General features: G+C 47.9%; 2 protein-coding genes across 17 annotated transcripts in view; one reads left to right on the top strand and one right to left on the bottom strand.

Moving 5' to 3' along the window:
- CHDH (choline dehydrogenase) overlaps window positions 1-16,478 on the top strand; it is a 39,751-nt gene extending 23,273 nt beyond the window's left edge. The window contains exons 2-8 of one of the 3 annotated variants that reach the window (XM_005669647.3): window positions 3,393-4,151; window positions 4,734-4,885; window positions 5,615-5,744; window positions 6,907-7,041; window positions 8,363-8,505; window positions 8,948-9,050; window positions 12,976-16,478. In XM_005669647.3, the coding sequence (XP_005669704.1) occupies window positions 3,449-4,151; window positions 4,734-4,885; window positions 5,615-5,744; window positions 6,907-7,041; window positions 8,363-8,505; window positions 8,948-9,050; window positions 12,976-13,394 (1,785 nt within the window). In that variant the 5' untranslated portion in view covers window positions 3,393-3,448 and the 3' untranslated portion in view covers window positions 13,395-16,478. The remainder of the gene's footprint in view (window positions 1-3,392; window positions 4,152-4,733; window positions 4,886-5,614; window positions 5,745-6,906; window positions 7,042-8,362; window positions 8,506-8,947; window positions 9,051-12,975) is intronic. The other 2 variants (XM_013981791.2, XM_013981792.2) reach the window with 2 other exon arrangements.
- CACNA1D (calcium voltage-gated channel subunit alpha1 D) overlaps window positions 15,683-23,001 on the bottom strand; it is a 342,950-nt gene continuing 335,631 nt past the window's right edge. For 11 of the 14 annotated variants that reach the window (XM_013981776.2, XM_021068969.1, XM_013981775.2 and 8 more), the window contains 3 exons: window positions 22,535-22,656; window positions 20,660-20,980; window positions 15,683-19,546 (listed from right to left, as the gene is read on the bottom strand). In XM_013981776.2, coding sequence (XP_013837230.1) covers window positions 19,253-19,546; window positions 20,660-20,980; window positions 22,535-22,656 — 737 coding nt within the window. In that variant the 3' untranslated portion in view covers window positions 15,683-19,252. The remainder of the gene's footprint in view (window positions 19,547-20,659; window positions 20,981-22,534; window positions 22,657-23,001) is intronic. The other 3 variants (XM_003132261.5, XM_013981785.2, XM_021068970.1) reach the window with 2 other exon arrangements.

The raw sequence follows: 23,001 nt of genomic DNA, 5'->3' as shown, positions 1-23,001 counted from the left end.
TTGCAGATAGCATATATTTGAGTCTTTTTTTAAATCCCATTTGACAATCTTTGCATTTTAATTGGAGTGTATAGACTATTTATACTTCATGTAGTTACTGACATGGTTGGATTTAAATCTGCCATTTTGCTATTTGCTCTTTATTTGTCCCCTGTCTTCTTGGTTTCTTCTACTTCTTCTGAATATTTTATATAATTATACTTATCTCCATTATTGAGTTAATAGCTATTATTCTTTATTGATTTTTTTTAGTGGTTGTGCTGTGCTAGGGTGTACAATATGTATCTTTAACTTATCACAGCATACTTTCAAATAATATACCTCTTAATGTATGGTATAAAAACCTTATAAAATATGTTTATTTCTCCCCCTCATTCTTTTTGCTATTGTTGTAATACACATTTAAATGTTACATATATTATGATCTTTGTAGTGTATTTTAATACTTTTGCTTTAGATTGTCGATTTATATTCTAAAGAATTTAAAAATACAGGGAGAGTTGTATTGTATTTACCCAATGTGGAAGGCTTAATAATGCCTCCCCACCCCCCTGTCCATGACAGCCATGTCCTAACCCTAGAGTCTATGACTATGATACCTTATGTGGTGAAAGGGACTTTACAGATGAGATTCAAAATGCTGAGATGGAGAAAATATTCTGGATTATCCAGGTGACCCCAATGATGTAATCACAAGTATCTGTAAGGAGATACCACTACAAAAATAGGAGATGTGATGACAGAATCAAGAGGTTTCAGCGTTGCAAGGAGAGGGCTACTAGCTAAAGAAAGGAAGTGGTCCCTAGAATCCAGAAAGGGCAAGGAAACAGTCTCCTCAAGGGAGCTTCTAGAAGCAACCAGCCCTGCCAACACCTTGACTTTACTCCAGTGAAATTGATTTCAGACTCTGGCCTCCAGAACTGTAAGAAAATAAATGTGTATTGTTTTAAGCCACCAAGTTTGTGGTAATTTGTTAGAGCAGCCATAAGAAACTAATACATTCACAATTTTTACCATTTCCATTGCTCTTCCTTTCTTTGTGTAGATTGAAATTTTTATCTGGTATCATACTCCTTTTGCCTGAAGAACTTACTTTAATATATCTTGCAGAGAAGATCCAATAGGCAGTAAATAAATCTCAGCTTCTGTTTCTCTGAATATGTCTATTTCTCTTAATATTTGAAAGATATATTTACTGGGTATAAAGAATTCTATTTATTGTTTATTTTTCCTCCCCTTTCAGTACTCTAAATTTGTCATTCCATTATTTTCTGGATTTCATGTTTTCTCCCATCCAAGTACTAACCAGGCCCGACCCTGCTTAGCTTCTGAGATCAGACGGGATCAGGTGCGTTCAGGGTGGTATGACCGTAGACTGGATTTCATGTTTTCTGATGAGAAATTTTCAACCACTCTTAAGTTTATTCCTCTGTATATAGTGTTTCTTTTTTTGGCTGGCTGCTTTGATGATTTTCTCCTGGGATTTAAGCATTTTACTGTGATGTACCTAGATGTGTGTCTCTTTGTAATGATCTTGCTTGGGATGCTCTAACCTTCTTGAATCCGTGGTGTTTTGTCTTGGATTAATTTTGGGAAAATCTCAACAATTACCTCTTTTGATATCTTTTCTCCCTGTTCTCCCTCTGTCCTTTTCTTCCTGTCTCTCCCCTTCTCCCTTTTCCCCTCCTCTCTCTCCCTCTTCTTTTTTCCCTTTATCCCTTTTTCTCCTTTCCAGTTGTCTCTATTTTAGTTTCATATCATTCCATAGCTCCCAGATCTTTTGTTCTCTCTTCCTTTCACTATTTCTTTTCTTTATATTACCGCTTGAATAAGTTCTATGAACTAATGTTCAGTTTCACTTATTCTTTGCTCTGCTGTTTCCAGTCAGACTGTTCATCTCTGATAATATATTTTTTATTTTCAGTAGTTCTGTTTATGCCTTTTTAATAGTTGCCACCTTTTTGCTAAAGTTTCCTATCTGCTCAACATGTTGTCCACCTTTTCAATTAGATCTTTTAAAAGTTAAAGTTGGTTATTTTAAAATCTTTGTTGGATAGTTCTGACATCTGGATGGGTCACCCTTTGGTCTGGTTCTGTTACCTCCTTTATTTATTTAAAATGAGTCATTATTTTTATTGTTTCATATCTATTCTCTTTTTTTTATTGAGTGCATGACCTTGTGTGTAGAAGGATAGTAGGGATTGAGGTAAATAGTTATTATGCCTAGAAAAGGTCATGCCTTTTATTCTGTAGGTCTTCAGTGTGGACTCTTGAGTCTACGCAGTTGGGAATTGAGCAGGACTGCCTCTACCTTATGCTAGCATGAGGCCTGGAGAAGTGGAACGTTCCTCTCAGATTTCCTGCTTCAGATTTAGTTATTAGGAGGCCCTGCTGCCTCTTTCTATTGTACCTGCAGGAATCAGGTATAGGGGTGGGTGGGAATCTTTCCCTCCACTCTTACCTCTTAGCCTGACTCCAGTGATAGGCTGCTGTCATTACTTGGTGCAGGATCATGGAGCAGGGGTGGGGAGTGGGATTCATTGGGGTTTTTTGAGAATTCTTTGTTTTCAGCCTTGGTCCTGGGCAGGCCTTGTGTGCCCAAGACCTCATGCATGGGGCTTTCTCAGAGCTTCCTGCGTCAATGGAGGTCTTAATAGGATATCCTGGCTCTTCACCTCTGTGCACTGAGTGTGTTGGGATTGATAGGAACATTGTTGGGAAAGATCCCCCCCCCAGAAGCTGTTGGTACTTGTTCAAACTCCAGCACTCGACAGAGTGATCTTTAAAGACTGTAGCTCTGACCCCATCCCTGCTGAAAGCCCTGTGGTACAGTCTGTGGCCCTCAGGTCAAAGAGCTCTGTGGTCTCCAGCCCATCACTCTGACCTTACTGGCCCTAGACCATCAGTTTTGAGTGCAGATGTCTTGTTCTCTGAGTACTGCTAGAGACAAAATGGTGCCTGGCACACCGTAGGGGCTTAGCAACTGTCTTGAATGGATGAGGAGTGAGGGCAAACCTGGAAAACTCTTATTGCCCCTGCTTTCCAGCAGGTAGATGCCTGCTTCACCTCTAGGTCTGTGCGTAAGTCACAAAGAAGCCTTTATGGGGATGTCCCCAAGTTTGGGGAGGGGCCTTTCTCCTGTGCCCCCAGCCCTGTGCTTGTCAGTCCTGGCATAGATCCCTAAGGACTACTCTTCCTGCTTGTGCTTCTGCTCACTCCTCCTAGTGCCCCAGGGCGGGACTTGCCAGCCAGGTCTGCCCCACCCAGTGCTGGGCAGGTACCTGGCCAGTGGGCAGGGGTCTTTTGCTGCTCCAGGGCGGCTGCTCCAGCTTTGGGCTGATTGTGCATGGGCATGTCGAGTTAACTTTTCAAAGCTTCTTTTTCTTTTTTAGGAAAAGCGAATCATCACATACCCCTCTGTGGATATAAGAGGACTTAGGCTGGAAGCATGAGGTGCGTCCTACAAGGCTGGAAGCTAGGGCGCCTGGGCCCATGGGGTGCCTTGGGGCCACACGGGCCCCGGGGCATCCATACTCTGGCCAGTGCTGGCTCCTGCAGTGGAGGTGAGTACAGCCACGTGGTGGTGGGTGCAGGCTCCGCCGGCTGCGTGCTGGCTAACCGACTCACAGAGGATCCGGATGAGCGCGTGCTGCTGCTGGAGGCCGGGCCCAAGGACTTGTATGCAGGGAGCAAGCGGCTCCTATGGAAGATCCACATGCCCGCAGCCCTCGTGGACAACCTGTGCGATGACAGGTACAACTGGTGCTACCACACAGAGCCGCAGCCGGGCCTAGACAGCCGAGTGCTGTACTGGCCGCGGGGCCGGGTCTGGGGCGGCTCATCATCGCTCAACGCCATGGTTTATGTCCGCGGGCACGCAGAGGACTACGAGCGCTGGCAGCGGGAGGGTGCGGCCGGCTGGGACTATGCACACTGCCTGCCTTACTTCCGCAAGGCACAGACACATGAGTTGGGCGCTGGCAGGTACCGCGGTGGTGACGGGCCCCTGCATGTGTCCCGGGGCAAGAGCGGCCACCCATTGCACCACGCATTCTTGGAGGCGGCGCAGCAGGCTGGTTACCCCTTCACTGAAGACATGAATGGCTTCCAGCAGGAGGGCTTCGGCTGGATGGACATGACCATCCACAAAGGTAGCATGATTCCCCATCTCCCGGGTTCCTCCTTTCAAAACAAAAGGCTGCTCTATGACAGCCCTGTCCCTCCTGCCCACACCTGTCATGGTCAGTAAGTGTGGACAGACTGGGGCTATTGTAAAGTGGAGGAGATTGACAGGCCACAGAATACTGCATTGCTTGGGCATTCTCTGGGCCTCTGGCCTTCTTGGTGTGGATAATGGAGAGTCAGCTCTCCAGCCACACAGCCCCCAGTTTTAGAGACTTACAGATAGGGAAGCTGAGGCAGAGAGCAGTGCCAGGCTTTGCTCACAGGTCCATAGTGGACCCGGGGCTCTCACCTTGTTATCAGAGACCCTGGTCTCTGTCCTCCTGTTGAGGGTGAAGGATGTTTTCTGACCTGCATCTGGAGCCCCAGGTAGACATGGATTTCAGCCGGGCAAGGTGTTTTGGTCTCAGCTTTACTTTGAAGCCAGAGCTTGCACGGTCAGGGGAAGGGCATATCCCCTCTTTTTCTAGTTCTTACTCACTTGGTCCTGCACTGTCGGTGCCCTGGGATCAGGCAGAGACTGAGCCTGATCTCTTTGCATTGTCCCGCAGGCAAGCGCTGGAGCACGGCTTGTGCATACCTGCACCCAGCACTGAGTCGCCCCAACCTCACAGCTGAGGCCCAGACGCTTGTGAGTAGGGTGCTATTTGAAGGCACCCGTGCAGTAGGTGTGGAGTATATCAAGAATGGCCAGAGCCACAGGGTGAGTGAATTATCTCCAGGGGTGTGCAGCTCACATGGAAGGGAGGGAATGGGCAGTGACCCCGTGGTTGTGCTCATTGTGGACAGGAGTCATGCTCTTGTCCCCATCAGCACAGTGGGGAAAGACTGTCCCCAGGGCCTTTCAGGAAGCAGTAGCCTGGCAGAGGTGAGGAAGCCCCAATCCATCCACCTGCAAAGGGCCCATGATACCCTGGCATGAGTATCCCCATGAACCTCTGTCTGCTACTGCTTTCCACACCTGTCCAGAAATTGATAATTTATATGAGAGGCTTTAAAACCCATACAAGTGATCACATTCCCTATTTCTGCATTGTGCTGTTTTCCACATGGCAGCATGTGAGGATCGTTGGGCATCGTACATGAAGGTCTGGCTCACCACGTGGTTTATTTAAACTGCTTGTTCGCGTGCCTGCTTTTATTTATCTCATTTAAGTTCTGCAGTCCTCTTTTTAAGGCCATTGTTACTGCCGGGCTGTTGCAGAATGTATCAGAGTATGAACTACACTTTATGTTCACACACATGCTATAGCTGCAAGTTCGAGCTGCTTTCACACATTGGTGCCCTGAGCATCCTCTTTCTCGCTCACGGGCCTCTGAGCAGGATCCTCACCCAACACTAGGGTATGCCAAGCCAAGGCCACATTCTTGGGGTTGTGACTGGCTTTTCTAGAAGGGATGTGTGACTCTCATGGCCACCTGTCTCTTCCAGGCTTATGCCAGCAAGGAGGTGATTCTGAGTGGAGGTGTCATCAACTCTCCACAGCTGCTCATGTTGTCTGGTGTGGGCAACGCAGATGACCTCAAGAAACTGGGCATCCCAGTGGTATGCCACCTTCCTGGTGAGCTCCCATCCCCCACCGTGCCCAGAGGCAGCTCTGCTAAATAAAATAGTTTATTGTATTTTATCAGCATGCAGTGGGGAGGGGACAGGAGTCAGAGCTCATCAGAGCCAATCACATTCTTCCCACAAGCCTGAAAGTGCGCTCACTGGACTTGGACCCCAGGGGGTCCCCCAGCCTTTGTGTTGTTTTCTTCCCTCCCCAGCCATCGCATTCCTCTCAGCAGTGGGGCCCCTCTATCAGAGAGCATCTGCCAATGAGGCCTGCTGGGCCAGGCTCAGGCAGGTTATCAGGGCAGCCCTAGGGCGAGAGGGATCCAGGCCTTTTTGTTTTCCATCCTCAGGACTCACTGGCTACCCTGACCTGCTTTTCATGTGAAGGCGCTTCTCCCAGGCCTAACACCTAACACTTATTTTATAGAGATTTTATTTTCTGATGTCCTCCGGTGCTGGGCCCTGTCCCTCTTGCCCACTCTCTTCTTTCCCAGCTGCTCCATGGCATATGGAAGTTCCCTGGCCAGGGATCAAATCCAAGCTGCAGCTGCAACTTGTGCCACAGCTACAGCAATGCTGGATCCTTAACCCACCGCTCTAGGCTGGGGATTGAACCTACACTTCCATAGACACAATGCTGAATCCTTAACCCACTGTGCCACAGGGGGAACTCCCCTCTCACCCTCTCTTGTAACCTAAGCTCCCAGAGATCTGGGCCTTTTTGCCTTGAGGCGTCATCATAAGAGGTCTGTGAACATACTTGTCCATGACAGTGAGCTGCCTAGCGTCCCCTTGACCTTGGATGAGCTCAGGCAGGGTATGCACAACATGAAGGGCCTGCTTCCCTCTTTCCCTGGGGTTAGGGGATAGGGGGAGGGCCCTGCCCTTGTGGAGGGTGCTGACAGGAAGGCACCTGGATGGTTACAGGTGCTGCCCTGAGAGTGAGTGTCAAGGGCAGGCAGCTTTGGCAACAGCTGGAGTGTAGTCATCAGTGTAGTCTGAATCAGTCAGACTTGGCCTGGAGTGTAAGAATGGTGTCCCTGGGAATGAGCAGGAGCTGGCCTGGCAGATAAGTGGATGGGGAAAAAGATTTTAAAACCAGGGGGACCCTGAGAGGCCAGGTAAGTCCCCTTGGGGGACATTTTCATCACCACTCCCTCTGGTTTCAGGAGTTGGCCAAAATCTGCAAGACCACCTGGAGGTATACATCCAGCAGGCGTGCACCCACCCCATCACCCTCCACTCAGCACAGAAGCCCTTGAGGAAGGTTCAGATTGGCCTGGAGTGGCTTTGGAGGTTCACAGGTGGGCATGTTCATCCATGACCTTGGGAGATGGTCTGTGGGAGCACAGTCTCCCTCCAGAGGTGCCTAGCACAGGCTGGAGCCCCAGGTTGCTGGTTTGAAACTGAGCTGTACCATTTATCTCAGCTCTCCGAGCCTCGGTTTCCCCATCTGCAAAAATAGGGATAAACAGTTCCTGTGTGGCAGGCTTGTGTGAGGACCAGACCTGATAAACACAGCCTGCCCAGGGTGAGACTTCACAGGGGCTAGGTACTGCTCTTCCTGGTGGGTGGATGGGAATGGCCTTGTGCTGGACACTGTCTGAGGTCCAAGGGGCCAGAAGAAAACGCACTAGGTGCCAGACTGCAGAATCAGCTTCCATTTCTCAGCATTTTCCATTTGGTTTCTTGCTGAGTCTCAGAGTAGTGAGTTTGGCCAGGAAATGATGCAGTGAAATCTAACTCATTCACTCAGCATGCATTTCTCACACACCTAACATGTGCTGTGCTATGTCCTGAGAAGTGCTAATGAGGCAGGCTTTTTCAGGGAGTTTACGCTCTAGTGGAGATGATGGAAGGAAACATGCTAAGTCTTAAGTACAGTGAGGGAACAGTCAGGATGTTAATAAAACTAGAGAATGGTGGCAGGAGGTCTGAGAGGCAGGAAGAATGCCTGCAAAGGCCCTGGGGCTAGGCATTTGGTGTGTTTGAAGAACATATTTGTTGGACTGGGGATACTGTAGCACCTCGGAGGCAGCAGTGGTGGGAAGTTGATTGAAGAGGGCTGCAAGCTTGGTCATGGGCTGTGTATGAAGGGCAGGCTGCAGGGGGCACAGAGTAGGCTGGGCACCAGCAAGGACACACTGGAGCCACCAATTAGGTGATCTGGGCTTGGACGGAGGTCGGGGTGTGGATGGTAGTGCTGAGTAGGTGGAATGAAGTAGATTTTGGAGGTAAAGCTGATGAGACTTTCTGGCGGGGCTGATGGTGGGTGACAGAGAAGAGGGAGGAGTTTCTGACTTTAACCTTGCTCTTGAGAGGAGCAGCCGGGGCTGGAGGTTGGGCCGGGCTGGGTTCAGGATGCCCATGGGAACGTACAGGCAGGTTGGCAGCAGTGGAGTTGAGGAGGTGGTAAAGCTGGAGCCCCTTGGCAGGGAGCTGATATTGAAAGCACTGGTGCTGGGTGAGCCCACCTGGGGGGAAAGAGGACAGTCAGTGTCAAAGACTCTGGTCCAGGCACCAGAATACAGGCCAGGAAGATAAGGAGCTGCCGGGGAGGGGGAAGGCTGGCCCACCTGTCATGTTCAGACTTGCACTTCTGCCTCATCCTCTTCTGATCCTCAGGGTATGGAGCCACGGCCCATCTGGAAACAGGTGGGTTCATCCGGAGCCAGCCTGGGGTCCCCCACCCGGACATCCAGTTCCACTTCCTGCCATCCCAGGTGATCGACCATGGGCGGGTCCCCACGCAGCAGGAGGCTTACCAGGTGGGCAAGTGGTCTCACTGCGCAGCAGGGCCTTCAGGGTAGAGCCTCAGAAGCCTGCACCCTGCCCTCCAGCAGCTCAGGGTGTCTGAGGGAAGGGAATGGGGGCTCCAGTGATGGAGTGAGGCAGGCTCCGTGGCACATGGGAAGGTGAGACCTGTACTCAGCTCAGGGCAGGTGCTCTGGGTCCTCAGTACTAGAAATGGACTGCTAGCCCCAAAGGTTTTGAACAATCACATATAAAGCAGAGAGGCAGGGATGATTGAGGTGGTTTTGATCCCCTGGGAGAAGGAAAGTGGTTAAGATACAAGCAGATGCTGAAATGTATCCACTCTTAATTGACTTTGGGTGTTGAGTCCCCAAGCTCAGGATACCTGGGGCCTTTCTAAAAAACCAAGTTGTGGGGGGGTTGATAGAGGTCATCATTTCCTCTGGGTTCTTCCAGGTGCATGTCGGGCCCATGCGGGGCACGAGCGTGGGCTGGCTCAAACTGAGAAGTGCCAACCCCCATGACCACCCTGTGATTCAACCCAACTACTTGTCAACAGGTAATTCACTAGCCACCTTTGTCTCCCCAAGCCTGGGCTTGTTGGGTCATTGATTGATTGGCTGAATGAATGCCTTTATGGGGTTCATGTCTGTCCCTGAGTCTTACCCTGGGACCCCATTTTTGAGATACTGGTCACGTTATGTCCTTCCTTCACTGCATCTGGGCTATAACCTTGCACATGCTGCTGTGTCATGCCCTGGGTCCCTTAAAGTATGGAGATACAATTGGAGAGATTTACAACTTTTGGAACAATCTACCAGGAGGTGTGAGGAGATCTGGCTGTGTCCAGATGGCTCACAGAGCATTTTTCCTACTGTTCCTGTGAGCATCCTCTAACAGCAAACTACACTCTTGGGCCTGCCTCTTTCCGCACAGCACAAATGCTCAGTCTCCTGCCCCTACCATCCACCACCAGGTCAGGTTTTGCCTAACAGTTCCCCACAGGAGGCTCACAGCCAAGTTGTGGTATGTGATAATTTTACTGGAGCATAGTTGACTTACAATGTTGTGATAGTTTCAGGCATACACCAAAATGATTCCGTTATACATATATCCATTCTTTTTTGCCATATTGAATTATTACAAACTATTTTTTCCTGTATAGGTTATTGCAAACTATTAAGTAGATTTGCCTGTGTTATACAGTAGGTTCTTGTTGTCTGTTTTATACAGTAGTGTGCATATGTTATTCCTATCATTCTAATTCCTCCCTCCCTGCCATGATTTCCCCTGTGACAGCCATAAGATTAGTTTTGAAATTTGTGAGTTTTTTTCTATTTTATAAATAAGTTCTTTTGTATCATTTTTATTAGATTCCATATACAGGTGATATTATATTTGTCTTTGTCTGACTTCACTCTGTATGATAACTCTGCCCCCATCCATGTTCCTGCAAATGGCATTACTTTATTCTTTTTTACAGTTGAATAATATTCTATTATGTAGTTATACCACATCTTCTTTATCCATTGCTCTGTTGATGGACATTAAGGTTGCTTCCATGTCTTGGCTATTATAAATAGTGCTGTAGTGAACATTGGGGTTCTTTTCAAATGTATCTTTTCCAATTATGGTTTTCTTGAGATAGATGCCCAGTGGTGAGATTGCTGGATCATATGGTAATTCTATTTTTAGTTTTTAAGGAACCTTCATGTTGTCCTCTGTAGTGGTTGCTAAACTTATATTCCCATCAACAGTGGGTTAGAGGGTTCCCTTTCTTCCACACCCTCTCCAGAATTTATTGTTTATGGATTTTTTGATGATGGCCGTTCTGACTAGTGTAAGGTGATACCTCATTGTAGTTTGGATTGCATTTCTTTAATAATTAGTGATGTTGTGCATCTTTTCATGTGCTTTTGAGCCATCTGTCTTCCTTAGAGAAATGTTTATTTAGATCTTCTCTCCATTTTTTGAGGTGCTGTATTTTTTATATAAATCTTCATGAGATGTTTGTATCTTTCGGATATTAATCCCTTGTTGGTCGCTTCCTTTGCAAAGATTTTCTCTCCCATTCTCTGGGTTGTCTTTTCATTTTGTTTGTGGTTTCCTTTGCTCTAAAGAAGTTTTTACATTTAATTAGGTGCCATTGGTTTATTTTTGTTTTTATGTCCATTACTCTCTGAGATGGATCAAAAAAGATATTGCTGCAGTTTATATCAAAGAGTGTTCTGCCTATGTCTTTCTCTAGGTAGTTTATAGTATTTGGCCTTACATTTAGGCCTTTAATTCATTTTGAGTTGATTTTTTAAATGTGTGTGAGAGAATGTTCTAATTTCATTCTTCTGCATGCAGCTGTTCAGTTTTCCCAGTATCAGTTGTTGAAGAGATTGTTTTTCCTCCATCATATGTTCTTGCCTCCTTTTCCATGATTAGTTGACTATAAGTGCTTGGGTTTATTTCTGGAATTTCTACCCTTTTCCACTGATCTATATTTTTGTTTTAAGTTCCACTGATACATACCATACTATTTTGATGACTGTAGTTTTGTAATATAGTCTGATGTCAAGGAATGTGATTCCTCCAGTTCCATTTTTGTTTTCCAAGATTGTTTTGGCTATTCAGGGTCTTCTGTGTTTCCACACAAATTTTAAAATGGTTTGTTGTAGTTCTGTGAAGAATGTCATTGGTAATTTAAAAGGGATTGCATCAAATTTGTAGATTGTCTTGAGCAGGATAGTCATTTTGGACAAGACTGATTCTTCCAATCCAAGAGCATGGTTTGTGTCATCTTTGATTTCTTTCATCAGTGTCTTGTAGTTTTCAGAGTACAGGTCTTTTATCTCTTTAGGTAGGTTTATTCCTAGGTATTTCATTCTCTTTGCTGCTATGGTAAATTGGATTGTTTCCTTAATTTCTCATCCTGATTTTTCATTGTTAGTGTTTAGAAATGAGAGCGAGTTCTCCGTATTAATTTTATATCCTGCAACTTTACTGAAATCATTGATGAGCTCTAACAAACAGTTTTCTGGTAGCATCTTTAGGATTTTCTATATGTATTTTCATGTCATCTGCAAACAGTGACAGTTTTACTTCTTTTCCAATTTGGATTCCTTTTCTTTATTTTTCTTCTCTGATTTCCATGGCTAGGACTTCCAAAACTCTGTTGAATAAACTGGTCAGAGTGGGAAGTTCCGGTCATGGCATGGCGGAAATGAATCCTACTAGGGACCATGAGGTTGTGGGTTCAATCCCTGGCCTCACTCAGTGGGTTAAGGATCCAACATTGCTGTGAGCTGTGCTGTAGGTCGCAGATGCAGCTCGGATGCCACATTGCTGTGGCTGTGGCATAGGCCAGCAGCTACAGCTCGGATTCAGTGCCTAGTCTGGGAACCTCCATATGCCAAAGGTGTTGCCCTAAAAAGACAAAGGACAAAAAAATAAATAAACTGGTCAGCGTGGACATCCTTGTCTTGTTCCTGGTCTTAGCAGAAATGCTTTCAGCTTTTCACAACTGAGTATGTTAGCTGTGGCTTTGTCATGTATGGCCTTTATTATGTTGAGGCGGGTTTCCTTTATGCCCACTTTCTAGAGGGTTTTTATCAAAAATGGGTGTAGAATTTTGTGAAAAGCTTTTTCTGCATCTATTGAGAAGATCATGTGGTTTTTATTCTTCAGTTTGCAATGGGGTTTATCACACTGATTGATATGCAGATGTTGAAGAATCCTTGCTTCCCTGGGATAAATCCCATTTGATCATGGGGCGTGATCCTTTTAATATATTGTTGGGTTAAGTTTGCCTATATTTTGTTGAGGATTTTTGCATCTATATTCATCAGTGATCTTGGCCTATAATTTTCTTTTTTTGTGCTATCTTTGGTTTTGGTTTCAGGGTGATGATGTCCTCATAGGGTGAGTTTGAAAGTATTTCTTCCTCTGCAATATTTTGGAAGCGTTTCGGAAGACTAGGTGTTAACTCTTTGAATAGGAGAATTCCCTTGTGAAGCCATCTGCTCCTGGACTTTTGTTTTTTGGAAGTTTTTCAATCACAGTTTCAGTTTTAATACTTGTGATTCGTGCTTCATCTTTTCTGTTTCTTCTTGCTTCAGTCTTGGAAGGTTTTACCTTTATAAGAATTTGTATGTTTCTTCTAGGTTGTCCATTTTATTGGTGTATAGTTGCTTGTCAGGGTGTGCATTCTTATTTCTGTTTTACAGGTAAGAAAATACAGATCCCTGATTTAAACCTAGGCCCTCTGGGGCAAGTTGTGTCATTCTGGGAAGCTGCCTGTTTGGGCTTCATGGGACTTTGCTTGGTTGCCCTGTAAACTGCCAATGGGTAGGTGACAGGCAGCCTGGTGGCTCGGACCTCCACTTCCCTGAACCATGTCCCCTGGGGCAGCTTCTTGAACCTCTCTAAGTGGAGAATCTTCCAGCAAGGCCAGCATGGTAAGAGGAGGAGTCTCACTTGTTTCTTCTCCTTGACAGAAACTGACATTGATGACTTCCGTCATTGTGTGAGGCTGACCAGAGAAATTTTTGCCCAGAAAGCCCTGGCACCATTCCGAGGGAAGGAGCTCCAGCCAGGAAGCCATGTCCAATCAGATAAGGAGATAGATGCCTTTGTGCGCGCGAAAGCAGACAGTGCCTACCACCCGTCGTGCACCTGCAAAATGGGCCAGCCCTCTGATCCCATGGCCGTGGTGGACCCACAGACCAGGGTGCTCGGGGTGGAAAACCTCAGGGTGGTTGATGCGTCCATCATGCCCAGTGTAGTCAGCGGCAACCTGAACGCCCCCACCATCATGATTGCAGAGAAGGCCGCCGACATCATCAGGGGCCGGCCAGCACTCTGGGATGAGGATGTCCCTGTCTACAAGCCGAGGACTCTGGCTACCCAGCGTTGAGGGCGCCCCCACCAGAGAAGGCCCAGCACAGCCTTTGCTCCCACTGCTCCTTCCTGACCCGCTCTAGAATGTTATGATCCAGTGGCTGAGAATCAGATACTTTAGGAAATGATACCAGTAACTGGTCAGTGAATGGGTTCCTTCTTCCCCGCATGTCCCTGTTGGCCTCTGAGGGAGGCCCTCCTGCCTGCCTTCTCACGGGACAGCAGAAGTGAGGGGATGCTGATGGAGAATGGTCAACTCCAGTCACATCCTTGTCCTGTATTCCGTGGTGCTCTCAACCCAGGGTCTTGTTGCCTTCCTGGGGCCTGGTAGGACTTGAACAAAGTGCTTCTCCCCCAGCATCACTCTGTAGGCCAGCCCCTCTAAGAGCAGAGTGCCTGCACAGAGGCTGGGGCGTCCTCTCCCCTCAGGCTGAAAGTCCCTGCAGTTAGCGTGGAGTGTGGCTGGGATGCGGGACAAGCCTCCAGCATCCCTAGTCAGAGGGAAAGCACCTGCTGGGAGAGGCATATCCTTCTCCTTTCTTTTCATGACCTCACTCCCGGAGCGTGGCAGGAACAGTGTTCGGGTGGGTCCCTCTGAGGGCCATGCAGCCCACCCACCTCTGATGCTCTGATTCTTTTTTTTCTTTTTTTTTTGCTTTTTAGGGTTGCACCCATGGTATATGGAGGTTCCCAGACCAGGGGCAACCATTTGGAGCTACAGCTGCTGGCCTACACCATAGCCATAGCTACGCCAGATCCATAACACACTGACTGAGGCCAGGGATCAAACCTGCAACCTCATGGTTCCCAGTTGGATTTGTGTCCACTGCACCACAAGGGGAACTCCTCTGATGCTCTGATTCTTATCAACACCATTAGCCTGATGAGAGGAAGGCTGGGCCTCATTCCAGGAGATAAGGGTCTTTATGGCCTCATGACTACCTGGCTGGGGGCCAGGGGGGTGTCTCTCATGATTTTGCATTTTTAAAAGATTTCTCCCTTTGCCAGGGAAACCTGGTAAACCCAGAGCAAACCTGCATAACCAGCCCCACTCTGTGTGAAGCCTGCAGAGACAGAGGGCTCACCTTCGGCCACGGCTGCTAATTCTCATTCTCTGAAGGTCCATGGCAACAGACCAGGCTGCAGTCAGACTGACAAGAAGAGCAGTCAAATAAAATTGTGATCCTAATCCTGTAAAAAACACAGTTGAGTGAAAGAAAAATACATTAGCAAAGATTAAAGTTTGTGGGATAAAAACAGACACAAAATAGCATTTAAAACAGCTCTGTCATCTTTAAACTTCTCAAAATTCAATAATGCACTCTTGTAACTTCTTTTTGAACTAGGATGTCTTGTCCAGACAGTCATTACAAGGTAATGAAAACCAGAATGCATTTTGGATTGATTTTTCTAACCAGCTGTATCCAAAACTGTCTATGGCAGGAAAAAGAATTGCTACATAGAAACCTGTCGCGCTGTCCTGCTGGGCCCAGAATCAGGAGGGGCAGAAAATGTAACATTTCAGGCTTCACCCAGGATCAGGGTGGATTGAGGTGACAATACCGGCAATTTATGATTCTGAGAAAGGTTTTCAGAAAAGTGGAAAGAAGAAAGCCATCTCACCTTCCCTTCTTTAAAAATCTTTACGACTCTTATTTAATCTTACCTGTAAGCCTGTTTTGTTTTCCATGCCAAGGGAGAGTCAAGAAAGAAGATTCTAAATCTGCTACAAGATCTCTTGCTCCTAGAGAGATTCCTCACCTGCCCACAGGCCTCTTCTTGGCCTCGTTGCTGCCTACGGGGGCGAAGGAACAGCGGGAGTGCAGGAGGCACAGCCCCACCACTCCGAGGGCCGCGAAGTGACGTTAGGCGTCGGCGGGGTGGGGGTCCCAGGCTTGATTGTGACCGCGCTGACCTCCTCTGGTGTGGGTATGGCAGGTGATGTGGCCATTCAGGTCTGCCACCTCCGCGTTCTCTGGTGACTTCGGCCTCAGAGATGGTGGCTGATGTTCTTGTGTGATTGTGGATGCGCGAAATGACATGCAGGAGGGGGAGCCTGCATGGTTGATGGCATCCAGGCCCCTCTCCCCTTCTTGCTACTAGGCCTTGTTCCCTACCGTTTCACAATACTGCCACACACAGAAATACACTTCAAAGGAGAAGGTGAGTGTCACATACCCAGGACCCAAAAGGAAAACTGCTGTTAGGGTTCATACACAGGACAGAATATTCCAACCTGAGGTGGTTCCTAACTTGAGCCCTGACAGGTGAGTGCTGTGGGCATCTGGGCAGGCTGGCTAAAGGTTCCATGGCCACAGGGGAACCTCCAACCTCAGAAAGTGAGAAGCGTTGGCTGAGGAAGCCATAGAGGGGAGAAGGTGCCAACCGGAATGGGGAGGATGAGCCACCGTCGGGTGACCCACGGGGCACAGAGACTAGCCAGCACTTAGCCCCTCAAGAAACTGGGAAGACTCGGTCAAGCAAAAAGGCTGCAGTACCTCAAAAATGGGAGAGTGTACATATCCCCAAAATGGTTGAAAAAGCCTGACTGAGAGCTCCTCTGAGGAAGACTGACCCCTTTGAAGAAGCCAGTGTTTAAGCTGCTGCATCAGCAGAAGGTTCTTCCTGGTAGAGTATGAGCCAGAACACATGGTATCAGAGCAACAGGTGACCAGTAAAGGGCAGGTCCTGCAAGTGAGACTCTGGTGCCTTTTGGTACAGCCCTTCTGCATCCCATGCAGGCTGCAGGAATCATTTCCATAAATTCAAATAGCATCTTCTCTCCAGCCAAACTTGTTCCTCCACCCAAAGGTCATTTCCTGTTTCCACTGAAAAACTTAACATCAGATCTAATACCAAGGTGCTTTTCTCTTCAAAAATGAGGAAAAGCGTACACTCTTCTCCACTGGGCTTGTCTTGAGACCCAGGCAACTCTCCCACCACACCTCCTGCCACCGTCCCCACAGGGCGCCCTCAAGACCACCCTTGTTCCCCTGGTGGCAGCAAGGGCCCCAGCCCTGCTTCTGTCACCTGCCCTCCTAGGTCCCTAGTAGGGAAGGAATGTCATTTGAGAGAAATAAAAACTTTTTCAACCAATGAAGGCATAGCTGGAGTCTGTTTTTGAATCCAAGGAGGCTAAGAAAGGAGCTGCATGTGAGCTGGTTTTCAGAACAAACTAACTGACCGCACATCCTAACAATAAAAACCTTCACAGGAAAACAGGCAATGAATGGGCAAAGACACTTTGCACTGTAAAACATAAACACCATGAAATGAACTGCTACGGTTTCTCACACAAGTGTGGGGTCAGCTGCAGAGTTCATCGGACAGGTTAAGCCTATTTTGTGCACCAAGAAGCTTCCTTCACAACTCACCCCTCCTGGCCTGGAGTTGATTCTGAAACATCTCGGCATTGAGCTGGGAGGTGCCGCCTGGCCCAGCTGGCTGGCTGGAAATCACAGAGACAATTGCAACAAGGTTCTTGCTCCTTGATAGTTAAGGCAGAGCTGCCAGTTTCCATTTTGCAATATTATAGAAAAGACAAGATGAAAGAAACTAAATACTCTCTTTCTGGGGACACAACAAAATGATTTTTTTTCTGGGGGTAGGATGGGAACCACAGAGAGACATTTAATTTTAAGCATTTTCTAAAAGAACAAAACCATGCTCTGCCACTTCCAATATTTCTTACAAAGAAAAATTTAATGTTAGGTGAGCATTCGAATGAGGCTTAACGCAGACAGATATTAGGAGTGTTGCAGCCTATAAAAATAGCAGTTTTCAAGTGCTGTCTAGAAAAGTCATTGCCTAGACCAGAAAACTCAGTCCTGGCAGGGCAGTTTTAGACTGATATTGGTAAACCACATAGAAAGACCAGTACTCAGTGGAAAGACCCAGAGTCCGAGATGACAGTAACAGTAGGTTAGCCCTTTGGGAAAAACAGTGCTCTGGAATTAAGTTACCACTATCTGCGCTGGAGGAGCCTTGAGGACAAGAAAAAAATCTGCATAGTTAATTACAGAAGGGCCTGCACAAAGTACCGGCCCTTTCTGAAGCTCTTGCTGGCAATCACCAGCTCTTTGCAAGGAGAACTACCCCAAACAATAAATTACACAGCTAGATTCTGAAGATCATTTTGCATTTTAATAGAAAAGAATGTACGTCAGGAAATAGTCATTTACAAACCTGGAAGTGTTTTTGCCTGGATCTGGAGTAAGAATGTCTTAAGAAGAGGTTTGTAAGGTCTTCGTAACAAAGTGTTATTTACAACAACAACAAAAAAAATTAACAGGTTATGTAATCTCGAAAAATTTCAAACTGAAAATTCCTACCAGTCTTTTTGACTTGCAGGGACTCTCTCCCTGCCAAGGTAACTTGACAAAGTCAGTGTAGTTCTGGGAACAGAAAAGGAAGCCTTGATGGGTCTGAAGATCCCAAAGTGGGTCTTCTTTGTCAAGCAGTACAATTGGAGTGTGAGTGCATTCTAATGCAAACTTCAGCCCTCATTCAGGTGCATATAAAAGCCCTCAAAGAGAACACACAGTACAGCAAGGTTTTGTAAAAAGGCAACAATACGATTTGTACAGATCCCAGAAATCATCACTTTGCTCCCCCTGCTCCCCACCCCTCCATTCCCCAGGGGACAAACAGCCGTGAGACTTCATTTACCTGTATGATTATTCCTGTACCAGAAATGCCAAAACGTCCTGTGGGGGCAGCTGAGAAAAACCACATTTCTGAAGTAACCAGCTCCACCTACTCTGCGGTGAACTCATTAGAGGGTTATTAAGTAAAACAAAAGACTGTTGCAACCCACGGGGGATCAGAAGGTACAATATCAAATCATAGAACCCTTGCCCAAAGAAAAGTCTGCAAACAGTCTTCTGGTCTCTCTTGTGTAGAGACAGATCTATAGTGACTCAAAATATTTTAGAGAAATCTCTATGGTGACAAGTTCTTTTGAACTGAAAATTTTACTCCCCAAAGATTTTCACTGAATAAAGGGGAATTGGCTCTATTTCTTCTACTTCTGTATAGCCCGAAGTAAAAATACTAATAGTTTCTAGATTTCAGTGGGGAACTACAATTGTTAGGACCCATGGATATTGCTGCATTTCAAATACGGTACAATAATTACAAAATATAGACCATCTCTTTACAAATACAAATTATAATATATTACAAGTCATGTACAGTAAATCTATAATTTTTAAACAAACTAGCGTATCTAAGTTTACCTGGTTGCAAGTGCATTATTATTCCAGTTTACAGTCACTCTTTAGCCCCACGGTCAGAAGCTTCCCGGGGGAGTGATGCCCTTTCCTGTAAACTGGTCACATCACAGAAAACCCCGTTTATAGGGTCCTGCTCCCCTCTCAGGATGACAGCTGGTAGGGAGGTCCTGATTACACACTGTATTTCAGAACAGCTGAACAGGAATCAGGAAGCAGTGTGTTTTGAGGGGAAAGGGGCTTAAAAATGGATATGCTGGGCCCAGTGAACATCTGATATGCTAGACCGATGGCTGAGGTAATGACACAGGTGTGGTGATCGTCATCACCTTTAAACCTTCCCCACGAGCCTGTGGGCAGTGGGCATGCGCGCCGGACCAGTGGGCGGGGCTTGCCCGATCTCCTCGCTGGTTCTCTCCAGGAGGACTGGACCAGCTCTCCCCCACAGCTGGGGCTGAGCACGTGGGCACCGCTGTCCCCTACCAGGTTTATGGCTTCCTTGAGGCATGACATCACTTGTACAAAAGTCTAATTGAATAGAGACTCCACACTAGTGCCTAAATTTTCCTAACTACGAGGCACTTTTTCCTTGGCCCTCCGGCGCCCCACCTGAGGCCAGAGCCAGTCTGCCGCTCCCTGGGGGCTACAGGGTGGTGATGCAAATCATTTCATCTGCCAGGTCCTCCTCGTCCCTCCCAGGGTCCGGCTCCTCGTCGCTGTAGCCGGGCCCGAAGTCCTGGAGCTCGTAATCCTGCCGGTGTGCGATGGGGCCCACATCCCCGTTGGCCCGGGGATGCATGTTTCCATTCAGCAGGTTGCTGGCTGCACTCTCCATCTCATCAATGGTTAGGTCACAGGCATCGGCGATTTCGTGTTTTGTCGCTGACACAAACTTTGGGTCCCTGGCATACCGTCCTAAGCCTTCAGATATCAGGACCTGTACAGGAAAGAGGGTCCATGGTGTTGACTTAAAAAATATGCACAACTGGAGTTCCCGTCGTGGCGCCGCTGAAAAGAATCCGACAGGGAACCATGAGGTTGTGGGTTCCATCCCTGGCCTTGCTCAGTGGGTTAAGGATCTGGGGTTGCGCTGAGCTGTGGTGCAGGCCGCAGATGCGGCTCGGGTCCTGCATTGCTGTGAGGGGCAGCTGTAGCTCTGATTCGACCCCTAGTCTGGGAACCTTCATATGGAGGATATGTGGCCCTAAAAAAAGAAACAAACAAACAAAAAAACACAAGCTAAACATTGAGAATTAAGTTTTACTGGGGGCAAAATGAGGACCATGGGGTCGGAAGGGCAGCATTTTAGATAGCTTTAAAAAACCGCTCCAAAGAGGTAGGGGGGGATGTTAGTATATATGTGATTTTGGTGAAGGGGGGAGGTACATGCAACCAAGCACACATTTTTACAGAAGGTTGCTGCTAGTCTTGTAAAGACTAGTATTAGTTTGAAGAAGATGTTAGCATGAAGGATTTTAGTGCTTTTATAGATACAAGGAAATGTAAAAATTTGGCTTATAAAATCTTCGGGAAATATTGAACTATATGAAGATTGGTTTTGCCATTTTTCCCAAAGCACAGAGTGCCTCACTCCTGATCTCCACCCTGAGCTCCTTTCAGGACTATTGAGGGTTGGCAGCTTCAGTGGCTCATGATTCAATCCTTATAGAGGCAGATGGCAAGTGCCAATCTCCAGTTCACAATGACATAGATGCAAAATGACAGGAAATCACGTTTGCTAGATCCTATATGTGACAACTAAGGTGAAGGTTAATGGCTTTGAAAATCTAGAGCAGCTCAAAAACTGCACATGGCCCAACAAGAGTAAAACCCCCTGCGGACAAATGTTTCAGTATAAACTAGTCATATTTGCAGAAGCAGCATGCATAAAAGCCAGGTGTAGCTAGTAGAGGAAACCGGCAGTAGTGGTGGTTTTATATTCACACTCTAAATACCAAACTAGTTTCTAAGAAGGGAGCAGTGTCCAGGTTCAAAGCCAGGCTCCCAGAGCCCACCCACCCTCTGGTGGCAGATGGGGGAGCACCCTCACCGCCTCCACCAAGCTGTCTGCGCTCCTCTGCTTGTCGCTGTTTTTGCTGTGGAAGCTGCCAGGGACAGTCAGGCTGGCTGGTGTGAAAGTCCGATAGGAGATGCCCGGCTCATCTGTGTACCACGAGCTGCGGTGCAGGGACGGCAGGCTGCCATTGACCTGGTCCAGGGCCTCTGACCGCTCGACCTGGATCAGGGGGGTGTAGCATGGTGTCCAGTCCCGGTATGACGGCGTCGCCGGAGGGGTGGCCCACGACCGGGTTGAGTGGCTTGGCGAGTACTTCTGGGCTTTACTGGAATCGAGGCCAGCAACTGCCATGATCTGAGGAGAAAGGGAAGTGGGGAGAGCAGAGGTCCTCAGAGGTCCCGACCTTTTGGGCCCCCTCAGAACAGACCAGGCACCAGGCACTGTTTTCCAGGGGCAGCCGCCGATGGGACTTCAAAAGCAAACAAGGACACTGAGTAACAGAATGAACTGGCTATAAAAACAGGACTTTCCAGCAGACTGTGTTTTCTTTTCCCCCAAATCTGTAATGCCTCTCCTATGACTGTTCCCAAGTAGGAATCTGTGGCTAATTCATGAGATTGCTTAGACCCTGGAAGGATCAAAGAAGATGCACAAGCTGTGGGGTATGAATGGCCCACCAAGTTCATTCTGGGTTTGAAAAGGGAAGTGCATTCAGGGCAAAGTGAAGGTGCCCAGTGCTTGGAGGAAAACAGGCTGGTTCTCTTCAGGGCAGCTTGTCCCTGACTGCCACTCTGCTCTGATGCACCAGGGACAAGGCTCTTATTTCTACCTACAGTGCCACCTTGACATCCCACTCTGCAGAGAGGGACCCTGAGGCCCAGTCTCGTGAACCATCCAGGCTTGTGGTCAAATGGGGAGCCAGGAACACCCAAGGGAGGCAGGGCGGGGCAGCAGAGGGAAATGCATTGTCATCCACAAGCCAGTGGAGATAGAGCTTCCTGCTTACTTGGAGTGTGGCACTGCATGGCCTGTGCCTTCCTATGGTTTGTCCTCTGTCCGTGACACAGCAGGACACAAAAATTAACATAAAAATGCAAGGCAGAAAGGGAAAAGGTTGGCACGGAGACCTGAACAGAAACTGAAGTGGCAGCTCGTGTTTTTGTGCTCAGGATGCTCAGGTAAGAAGCTCGAGGGCAGGGCTGGCTCTGGGTGCTCCACGGACTGGGAACTCACTGCACCAGGTACTCCCCTTGACCCACATGGACACAAAAGGACAGCATCTCTAATGGCTCTTTTCAAGGAGAAAAAGTACCATATTCTCATCCTGGAGGCAAAGCCCAACTGAGTGGGCTCTGGCCCCTCACACCATCCAGGACATGGGGTCCCTCCCATCTGGCCACCTTCACTGGACAGGTTCATCTCCCTGGACCACAGCTACCTTGCAGGCAGCTCAGAGGCTCACCTACCTTTGTGACTCCAGGGCCCAGCCTGCACAGGGCTCCATAAATGATGGGACAACCTCTCAGAGCAAAGGACAGCAAAGAGGAAAATTCAGGGTCAGTCAAGTCATCACCATTCTCTGGGGCATGGTTGTCTCAGGCCTTGCCTTCCGTGCTGAGGAAGGGTGTGTGCACCTGGGCTGAGAGCCCAGCTCTGGAAGCTTCCAGCCTTGGATTTGAAAGCCAGCTCAAGGCCACTCACCTTCTATGTGAGCTCAGGGATGTCACCTTTCCTCTGAGAGGCTTGCTCATCCATAAAATAGGGTTTGTGATAGTTTCTATTTGGCGGGATTATTACAGAACTGAACCAGAGTGTATGTGAAGGGTCTTGCCCTCCCCCAGTGCTGGCAGCAAAGGGGACAGGAGTGCCCATAGGCCCCTGGGGGCAGGGCCAGGTGGGCCAGCTCACCTGTTGCTGCATCAGGTGCAGAGGCAGGGCTGTGCGGTGGGGGAAGGCGGGGGATGGCGGGACCTCCTCCTGGCTGCTCTGCCGGCGCAGGCACTCGAAGTTGAAGGAGGATCTCCGGTGGGCTGAGAAGTCAAAGCACACCACGCAGTTGTGAAACAAGCTTGGGTGTGGCCCTGGGGCTCTGGGGACAGGGTGGCCCCCTGGACATTCAACAAGGAGCCCAGGAGGAAACAAGTGGTGCATCCAAGAAGAAGCATTAGGCATTGGAAGTCTCAGAACTTTGGGAGAGTAGATGAAGCAGCTCAACTGAGGGATGTTTTTTAAAAAGTGCAAGTTGATTTCTCATCCCTGCCAAACCAGTTCTCAGGGGGAGAAGCCAGAAGCAGACAGAGGGCAGCTGTTCTGACTCAAAGCCCCTGGCCCTGCATGTGGTGGGGACACAGCATCTCAGGTCAATGACATGAGGT

Source organism: Sus scrofa, chromosome 13 (assembly GCF_000003025.6).
Source record: "Sus scrofa isolate TJ Tabasco breed Duroc chromosome 13, Sscrofa11.1, whole genome shotgun sequence".
Classification (NCBI taxonomy): Eukaryota; Metazoa; Chordata; class Mammalia; order Artiodactyla; family Suidae; genus Sus; species Sus scrofa.
Note: the sequence above shows the minus strand (reverse complement) of the source record. Positions and strands in the feature narration are given on the sequence as shown.